Below are 10,252 nucleotides of genomic sequence, written 5' to 3'. Positions count from 1 at the left end.
GAGGGAATGGTTTTAATAGTCAGGCACCTTGGGAAACAAGTAGTTGCAGTCTTGGTTGAACAAGTGGACTGTTAGCAGCCATAAACATAAAAATTACTCATTTCTAAAATAGCTCATGGTCTCTCAACTCAGACATCGTGTGCTGAATGGCATTGCACTAGTACAGAATGTGACTGACTGGATAGGTAAGTTGCAAATAACACTAAAAGGCACAGATGTTGTATCAGCTCTTCAAATTCTTTTCAATGTTTTTATATATTTTAATAGCTCCATCTGGATTCCATAGCCACTATTATTGTTATAAGTTTTATTGTTCCCTTTGCCTCTGCCTGCTGTTTGCATTTGCAAGTTACTTACAAGTGTCTTGGAAACAACTCCTGAACCTTTCTCCAGGGGCTTAAAATTTGATATTGTGTATGTGAAAAAAGCAGGGAAAGCACATTTTCTCAAATTTGCCTTGCTAAATATGATATGGTGCAAATTAAAATAAATGTTGCATACCCTGCTTTCCACATGATGTTCTGGTTATAAATTTCATTGGATGGGCAAGTGTGTTTGCTGATTTCTCCAATTCTTTATTTCTCCAATTATTTATGCTGTGCTGTAACCTCCTAAAAGCTTGATTTGGTTAATAACAGCCATAAAAAATTATACAGCTGCTGCTTCTCCAGCATCTTTGTTGGATATTCTTAAAGGACTAGTATCCATAGTACAGAACTAGTCTGACAGGATAGTTGGGTGTTGTTTATGCTCTAAGGTAGCTTCATAAAAGGTATTGTGATTTTGTGGACTACATTTAGAGGTCAGCCTGCTATCCAGTGGGATTCATAAGATTGTGTTTTCTGAGGTGAATTTACAATAATGCCCTAAATTAGAAAGTCATTGTGTTTGCAGTGCAATTTTTCTTTTGTTCTAATAGAATTTTTCTTAAGTCCGGTATTTAATAATTGAGGGAACATCTCTGCAAAACTCAAGGAGTAATACTGAGTTCACTGCAGTCAGCTTCCCAAGTAAGGCCAACAGATGGGAAAGACATTTTGTGCTGTGCCCAGCATCCATTAAATTTAATTGGAAGTTGAATGTTGTATTACCTTTAAAATCACATAACTCCTTCTGTATTAGACATTCAGGGACTATTTTGGGGGCCTGGACCCCAATTCAGGCTTTTAAATGTACTGTGGGACTCCTCAGGTCCCAACTCAACATTTTCTTTCAAACTTACGTGCCATTATTCTTAAAATATTCAACAGAACTATGTCACAGGTGCTAAATCCTATTAACATAAAACTCATTTTTGTCTTGACCAACCCTGTTATGCTGGCAAAGAGCACTGTGATGAGGATATGGAACAGCCTTTATGGGCACATTTTCAGTTCCTGAAGTTTCCCACTGTGAAAGTGAGGAAACTCTTGACATCTTCCAATTTTCAGTGATTTATAGAATCATAGATTGGAAGAGACCTTAAAGCTCATCCAGTTCCAACCCCCTGCCATGGACAGGGAACCTTCCAGAATCCCAGGTTGCTCCAAGCCCTGTCCAACCTGGCCTTGGACACTTCCAGGGATGGGGCAGCCACAGCTTCTGTGGGCAGCCTGTGCCAGTGACTCAACAGTGGTCTGTGTGCTGCATATTACACATTCAGTGCAACACACACACAAATTCAATTCATCAACAATGAGGTCTCTTGAGTTCTGAAACATCATACATCAAAATAAGCTTCTCTCCAGTGCACTTGAAAGAAGAGGTTCTTGTGCCTTTCTCACTGCTAATTGCAGCCAGCTGTTAAACAGATGGTCTTGGTGGTATCAGTAGGACACCACTTATTTAACAGTTGCTAAAAAAAAGTGAGACGAAGAAAGAAATAAATGTTTGCTTAGGCAGCAGGACCTGCAGTATTGCATTGATCACAGCCATTGCCTGGACACGGCATTTCCTCTGTGGTAACCTGTAAGAAATTAATTGAAAGATATCATAGGTCAATTAGAAAAACATTTCATACTTTCAGTGAAAGTAGGATGTCTTGATAAATATTCTGCAAAGATAAAATGCAATGGACAACCTTCTAGGATTACCTCCCTGAGCCTGTATTTCTCTCTGCACCTCAGCTATCCATCACTTTGGTTCTGCATTAATGGTATGGACATGTTATGCTGTTCAGAGACTGACTTCAGGACTCACATCCCATTTTGGCAAACACAGTGCAAAAGCCAGGCCTTACAAATTCACTAAAAAAATGTTTAACTATCAGTCTTTTCTCAAGCAGCTCTTTGAGTGACCTTGCACATAGCACGCCTTAAACATATTGCTGGTTTTGGAAGGGAGGGATTCAGGCTTCTCCTAGGGTGTCACTGAAAATTATCAATAGTGATCTTTCTTTCAGGTGAAGGAGGCCATGCAGAGAATCCATGACCGAGGAAATATAGGCAAACTCATTCTGGATGTGGAGAAAGCACCCACTCCCCTGGTGAGTGCAAAGCACTGCAGACATGATGTACAGCCAGGCACAGTACAGCCTGGCAGTGACTTCTGTCCTTTGCAATGCTGTTTTGACACCAATTTCTTCTAAATCCAAAGCACCCAAATACCACCAGTAACCATAATTTGTGTATTTAACTCAAAGTGTAATGTACTTCCTGAAGTGCCAGTAGTTACTATTCTATACTGAATGGCTATCTCCTTCTCCAAAAATGTGCCTGCAAGTGTTGGATCTGGGTAAAACTGCCATGTGTCTTTCTGTCCTTGTGATGGAAAACAAACAGACATTTCTCACACTAAAAAATTCCTGAATGAATAAGTGGATTCAACAGGAAAAAACCCAGTCAATATTACTTTAATGTGCAAACATAGAAGTGCTTTCTGATTCCCACACTAAAGTTAGAGTGCACTTTTGGTAGGAATTTAGTTTACTGGGTTTTGTAATACATGAAGTATAATATGTAAATATTTCTAGAAATGTCCTGAAGGAAGATAGCAGTGATGGAGCACTGGATTTGGAGCACTTATTGGAGCACATGCTAACATGGTACAGAAACCTTTCAGAGAGAGTGGTAAATGAAAGCCGGGCTCATGCCTGAGCATTCACTGGTGGTATAGGAAAGAGCAGTAAAGAAGGTAATGCAAAACTGACTTTAAATCAGTACTGATGTATGAAGTTCACTTTCAGACCTGAGATATCTCCCATTTCAAAAGAACAGAAAAGAACCTGGACTTACAGTTAAGCTCTTGCTCTAAAAGCACCCCAAATCTCATACAAAATCTCTGCAAGGAAAAGGAAGGCTTTAAGAACATGTGGAACAGTACACTTTTATGAAAGGGTGTTAACTCAAAAATATGGGTAACTTCAGAGCAATGCTTTTCTGCATAAAAATCTGGTTGTGTTTGAGATTTTTATTTCCAGCAGAGGTTAGTAAGCAAACAAGGAAGGAACATCACTGCATTTCTCTTTTAAAAGTAAATGGGTCCCTTGCTTATTTGGTTTTGAAGCAGTTGTAAGCTAATACTTGTGTCCTACGAGAGGTAACGTGGGTGTGTGAGAGAATCCAGTCACACTAATCTGTGCTGTTAAACACTACCCCCATCCAGTGAACCAGACTCTTGTGCCTCCACAGACCTGTCACACTGACAGGGTGAAGTGCTGGAGGGTCCTGCACCTTTACACAGCTTGTAATAAATATTTCCATGTGAAAAAACCCCACAGTGTACGCCTTAAATGCTGGTCTGAATTAATTGATTTCTGCAATTGCCTACTGCCTGTGCAGGCATCTCCAGTAAAATATGAAAATGCGGTTTCTTCCCACTCCTGTATGATCTGGGATCTGCACTCTGTCGTGGGTGTATTCTGCCAGTATCTACATATCCACTGCTCTGTAAAGTTTCACTGGGGTTTTAGTTTACAAAAGAAAGGAAATCGCCCCCTGAGTTTTCCACACTGTGCCTCAGATGGGGCCATGCATTTACCTGCTCCTGGAAGAGCAGATACAGGAGCTGTAAACCAGAGGTCCCACATTCTGTAAACTTCCTACTCAGCTGTGTTTCCTATCTGAGAACCTTACTATCAGTAAGTGCACAGAGCAGAGTCCACGTGTGCAGCTGTCCTACAAGCAGCTTTCTGTTAGGAAATAGAGCTGTGAGCTGTGGGGGAACAGCTTGCAGGTTTAGCTGGAAGTGGTGTAGTGCCAGCAAAGGCTTTGCACAGACAGAATGCTGATTTTCGTGTGGCAACCCTGTCTTCTTGAGTTTCCAAAGTCGCTTTGTCAAATGAACCAAACTGAAATAAGGAGGAATCAAAGGGTGAGAAAGGTGCTCTGATGTCCTTCGTCTTTCATGGTGCAGATGGCCAATGACAGCACGGAGACGAGCGAGGCTGGAGAGGAGGAAGAGGACCACGAAGGGGACAATGAGAACAAGGAGCGCATGCCCTTCATCCAGTAGCAGCCAGAGGTGGGGGAGGCAGGAGGAGTTGTGAAGGAGAAGGGAACAAGACTGGGAAGTCTCTTCTGTGCATCAGTGAACAAATGCTGTAGTACAGTGTGTGTTGTATTTGTTTGCAGTCAGCTGAGCTATGAGCTGTTGATCATTGTTGTTTTGAACTCAAGTGCCATTCTCATTCAGTGCAGTATTACAACATTTCTGTGTAATACCCAGTTTCCCTGTAGGAGTCCCATGGATTTTTCTGTTCTTGTTTGAAAGCCTTATTAACTTACTGTGTAATTTTAGATGGACATCTTTCTCATGCAAATTCCAACATCTTGCATAAAGTTATTTGGGAGGTTTGGGCTTTTTTTCCAAGTTGGAAACAGTAAAAAAAAATCCCCACTTGCTGTCTGAAAGATTCTGGTAACTGGAGGGATAATTTTATATTTCTGGACTTTCGGTGTTAAAACAATTTTTCTTTAATGAACCACAAATAAAAGTTGCAACAAAGATGACTTTTCATTTTCCTCAGTCATACTTCATAATTTCACAAGGAATCCTATCTTCCTTTTCAAAAGTACCTCATCTAGAATCATGGAATCTGAAATTGTGCAAGAAATCATTAATTGAGAGCCTTTGATCAACATCTTCTGGTAAGGACACATTGACTCGTATGTCAAATTCAAACCAATTTGAAATATCATTTTTAAGTAGCATTGGTAAGGATCACTTATCAGGATGTGGAAAGAAATTTGATAATGGAGTTTATTGCTCTGAAATCGCTAATGTGTGGTCAACTGTCAGGCTGGAGCTGAACTCCTGCAGAAGTTAACCCTGTAAAAAATGAGGTTTGGCCTTAATCCCACCATAAATCATGCACAGCGATAACTTTTATCTAGGTGAGTTGTTCTATCAAAAGCTCTGCTCCATTTGTACAGTTATATTTATAATTATTTACAGGATCAAGTATTCAAAGACCAGCTAATTTTATCTACCTCCCACTAGTGGAAACTATATTTAAACATGAAAAAAGTAAATCTTTTTTCCACATCCTTCACATGTCCAAACAGCAGCTACTCAGGTCCTCAACTGTCTTGTTAAAACAGTTTTTTTGAAATTATACTGCAGTCATGTACAGTAGAAATGTTGAAGGACTGGCAGAGACCTTGCATAATGCCTACAGCTTCAAATTAATATTCTTTTAGAAAGGAAGTATTTACCCAGACATGACTAGTTGTTCACCTAAATCTACAAGTAGCATGTTGTGATAGAAGTTAAAAATTAATACAGAAAAATGAAAAGGGTGGGCTTCTCAGGCTTTTCTCAGTGTGAGAGCACTTCTGGGTCAGGATGACTTTTATGTGTGGTTTTACAAGAGTCTCATTACGTTTTTTCTGTTTGTTTGGTTATGCTGCCTGAGTATTAATGTCCATCTCTTTACACTGTACTCATGAAATCACTGTCAGATACTTGTGTAGATGGTTCATTCTGAAGGAGTTTCCCTTGGGTTGAACAAATTCAAAAATAACAGCAAGAAACAACTGTGGAGAAAAATGCCAAAAAGCTTTTGAACTATTAATCCAACCAGAACTTCATTTTTTTCTCTTCATTTTAGTTGAGGTTCTTGTCAAGCTTGCCTACACTTCCAGTGCCATTTCAGGCCCAAACAGGGACTTTATCCACAGAAGAAAATATGTATTCAGTGAGAGTTTTCCATTTATTGGGCTTGCCAGTTGGACTTTTAAGTAGGGCCATTAAGTTTTCATGACTCATCAGCTGACAGCAGTAGGAAACATGCCCAATTTTGTTTTGCAGCTAGTGTAATGATGTTGTCCTGCAACAGACCTTAACATAACTAGGAATTTTGATTTGACGCCAAAGTGAGCAATATTGCTGGTGACCTTCGAGCTGGCAGTAAGTGGCATTCTCAAGGCCTTAAATTAGTAGGGCAAGCAGAATAGCAAACCCATTCTTCTGTTCTAAACCACAGTCTGGTGGGCTCTACTTCTAAATTACCCTGCAAGACAAGTATGGGTGATCTTGGTCATGGCCACAGACACCACAGGGACAACAATCACATAATTTTGGCTAGTTCCTTCTGGTTTTGTTAGCAAGGCAAAAAATACTCTTCATGCTAATTCATACCAATTTTAGGGCCATTTTCTGATCAGCAGAATATCAGGTAATTGCAGTGAGTACAAAGGAATACTTCTGGAAGTACCTGGGTGCAACATAGCTGAGTGTGACCATCAGCAAGCCAAACTCTGCTCTGTGTTTTGCTGGTATCAATATGGCATGTAGGGAGGTTGCTACTGAAATGAATGGAAGTTTTCCAGGCATCCATTCTGGAAGCAGGATGTGTGCTAGCAGAATTTGGCCCACAAGCCCTAAGCACCTTTCAGGAGACCACAAGCAGTAGTATCACGCTGGAAGGGGTGGAGGTGGTGCTGTTCAAACTGGTGAAGCCAAGGCTTGTCACTGACCAAGTCTTACTGTAGCAGAAATGAAGGTTTGTGCTTACTACTGACAGTGTTGTTTAAACAACTCTGAGACAATTGGGTAGTTTCTTCAAGTGAAACCAATTATTTCTCAATTTGCCTTAAAGGAACTGTGAAAGCTTCTTTAACTTAAGCCTGATTGAAGTGAACTGAAACACTGTTTAATTGTATTTGTTGCTTTAGAGCTTTTGTTATATTGTGCCTACAAAGCAAAAAGCAAATTATGTTTACACAAAAATATAAATAAAATGTTGAGCATAGCATTATCCTTGGCCTCTATGTTTTATTCTAGTATTATGGTCACATTAGGGAACTAACTTGGAACTGCTTAAGAGGAAAATTTGAGGTCTTATTTTCCATTTTGGTCACTGTGGGATATACAAAGAATTTATTTTGTCTATTACAGAGTAAATCGAGGTTATTAAAACTGCTGCTTGCTGCTTTACAGAACATTAACAATGTAGATGTAAAATTTTGAATGTCACAGTCTAGGAAATTCAAAACATTAAAGAAACATCTTTCACTAAGTATTTAGGGAAGTGTATTTTGATATGAAGAGAAACTAGTTTCCAGAACTTTAGGACTAGACTGCCATACAAGTGATCCTCAGAGAAACAACTCCTTCCAGAAATTAGAATTCTCTAATGGAATAATCTTAAAATAGAAACCAAAGCAGTCATCACCAGATTAGCTTATAGAAAGCAGGAGGACATGACTGAGTTTTGAATCCCACTCTCCTGGGCCTTGGTCTTAACCCAGGGCTCCATGTCTTTGGAAGAACTGGTGATGGTTACCAAAGCCTACAGTCATCTCCAGTCTTTACTTGAGTATATGGCTTTAAAGGTCTCCCTGCATGAGGGAAAGAAGTGAATGAACTTCATTTTAATATCTAAACAAAGAGGGAGTGTTGGCTTTGGTTCATTCCAGTCACGAAGGACACACTCCAAAGCCTGTGATGTTCCTGGAAGCTCTCACTTCAGTAGTTACCAAATCTGCTCTATAATCTCAAAGCTCATAGGAAAGCTGCCGAGTGTGTAGAGGAGCAGAGTAAATTTCTGCCCTCTGTTTTCAAGCCTTAATAAGCAAATAATGATCAGTGCATCCCTAATCACAGGGTCAGTATGAGGCTGAAAGCAAACAGCCATAGCCTTTTGCAAATTCTCTGTGATTACCACTAAAGCTCTGCCTTTACCAGCTTTCCCACTGTGCCATCTGCAGTGCCCTGTGGCACTCTACCACACACACTCTACCACAGAGCAGGATGTGGCAGGTTGCCTTTGTGCACCATCTGCATGAAATGCAAAAATCCACCTTGGATCCTCAGTATCCCTGGTTCTCACCTCATCTTCCATTTTGTGCTTCCCCTCTCATTTTTTGTGAGCTCACTGGTTCCTCCTGACTGGGTTTTGTCAGGAAAGATTCTCCTAGTTTGGCTCCAATTGCCAGCACACCCGCCCAGCCCCAGAACTGTGCGGGAGTTTCTCCCCCAGCAGCACTGGGGTCCCCTGATGTGAACCAGTGCTTTGTTCCACTGCAGAAAGAGCCAGAACAATCCACACACTCTAAGCACCTTTCTCCCAAGTCATTTGTGACACCTAGGCAAACATCCCCGTGTTCTCCTGTGAGAGGTTGGAGCGTGGCTGCGAGTGTTGCTTTATCTGCACAGTGCAGCCCTGCAGATTGATGGTGCCAGCCATTGCTCCTGAGTTTGCCTGGCCTGGCTCTGTCACCTCCCCATCAGCACTGGGCAGGAACTGGAAGGTGCTGGGAGAACAGTGCAGGTGAGGAAGAGTTAGAGGACGAATGTAGGAAAAAAAAACTGAATTGTGTATCTCTGCCCAAGAGTAATGATGGAGTAGCATTTGAAGCATGTTTTCTGTTGATTCATGTGTGTGTTTGGAACAGGTCCCAGCCCTTCTCTGAAGGGGTTCCAGAGTCCCTGCAATACTCAATCATCATTGTTATTCTCTGGAAAATTAATTTTTTACCTTCTGAAGAATATGGGTCAAGTCCACTTTCATCCCCCTCAGGGAGTGACAGAGAAATTCCAGGTGGACTTATCACATCTGGATTAACCCTTCACATATAGAAACCTTTCTTCTCACTTATGGGAAGTGCAGGCATTTTGGGCAAGACGAGGAAAAAAAGGGAAGGAACAAGCATTGACAGCCTTCATAGTGATTGTCCTGTCTCTTAAAAGCTCCTACACCTGCCATCATGTAAGATCAGCTTTCATGTAGGAAGGAAAAGCCTGCATAGCTGGTAAAAGCTTTGAAACCGTCTCAACTAAAGCATAATCTAAAAAATCAAAGGAAGACTCTACTCTTTCAGCTTCTGAAGCCTCATGGTGTTTAATGCTTGATACAGATACCACCATTCAAACTGGGCAGCCAGGGATTAAATGGGATTCAATTTAGAGATGCCACTGACACTTGTTAGTTTAGGACCAGCAGCTCCCAGTTACTGAAAGGGGCAGAGGGTTGTGGTTTGGGGTATGAGGTCTCTGGCTGAGGGAGGGCTTCAGCTGTGGGGACTTGCTTCTTTTCCTTCACAGATGAGGAGGGCTTTGATCTGTCTGGAAGAGCTGCTTTTTCTTGCACAGGGACCAGGCTGAGGTGCTACATTTAGCCCAAAAGAACTGGGAAAAGTGCTGAAGGAAAGCCTGTTTTACTGTGAGTGCTGAGGGGTTGGGGGGTAGAAGGTGAGCATTTCTCTGGGGCAGGTTTGCTCTTAGAACCACAGGTGTGAAGCACCTGGGCCTCCCATGCCCACAGCTCCTGCAATCTGCCCCTCCTGCCCAGCCCAGGGGCTCTGCCAGTCCTGCTCCATCCTCCTGCTCCCTGCTGGAAGCACCTCTGCCTTTGCCTCTGCCAGAGCTGGAAACGTGCTATGTTCTGCCAGACATTGGCTGTGTCCCTGCCAAACATCATCTCCCTGACAAGCTGCAGGTTGCAGTACAAATCCTGTTGTGCCTGTCTGCTGGGTAATCTGTGTAAATACATTTCCCCCATGGAGAGCTGGGGCTCACCGTGTCGTGCAGCAGGACATGATGCAGCATCTTCCTGCCTTGGAAGAACACAGTGAGATGGCACAGATGCTGGATGCATTATCTGTGATAAGGATTTCTCTCCTTGGGCCAGCCAGGTGATAAGATAATAAACAAACATTTGTAAATGCTGGTGTGCAAAGTTTGCTGAGTGGTCACTGGGGTATCTTCTGTTGTGACAGGCATTCTGTGGCCTGGAGCCCTGGTAGATCCATGATGTTTTCCAGAGGCTTCTAGGAGAAAACATTTCTTCTGTTGCTAACACAGAAGAGAGATGATGATAAGTGAAATGTTT

General features: G+C 41.8%; 2 protein-coding genes across 6 annotated transcripts in view; one reads left to right on the top strand and one right to left on the bottom strand.

The window, feature by feature from the left end:
• VAT1L (vesicle amine transport 1 like) overlaps positions 1-7,177 on the top strand; it is a 51,241-nt gene extending 44,064 nt beyond the window's left edge. The window contains exons 7-8 of the mRNA XM_008638821.2: positions 2,381-2,464; positions 4,333-7,177. Coding sequence (XP_008637043.1) covers positions 2,381-2,464; positions 4,333-4,431 — 183 coding nt within the window. The 3' untranslated portion in view covers positions 4,432-7,177. The remainder of the gene's footprint in view (positions 1-2,380; positions 2,465-4,332) is intronic.
• The window catches only part of TDRD12 (tudor domain containing 12), a 56,652-nt gene continuing 47,930 nt past the window's right edge, over positions 1,531-10,252 (bottom strand). For 2 of the 5 annotated variants that reach the window (XR_001864196.1, XR_001864197.1), the window contains one exon: positions 1,531-1,945. The gene's annotated coding sequence lies outside the window, so the exon portion shown is untranslated. Of the gene's footprint in view, positions 1,946-4,685; positions 10,216-10,252 lie in introns of those variants that run through there. The other 3 variants (XR_001864193.1, XR_001864195.1, XR_001864194.1) reach the window with 2 other exon arrangements.

The sequence above is a fragment of the Corvus brachyrhynchos genome, unplaced genomic scaffold (genome assembly GCF_000691975.1).
Source record: "Corvus brachyrhynchos isolate BGI_N302 unplaced genomic scaffold, ASM69197v1 scaffold26, whole genome shotgun sequence".
In the NCBI taxonomy this organism is placed as follows: Eukaryota; Metazoa; Chordata; class Aves; order Passeriformes; family Corvidae; genus Corvus; species Corvus brachyrhynchos.
Note: the sequence above shows the minus strand (reverse complement) of the source record. Positions and strands in the feature narration are given on the sequence as shown.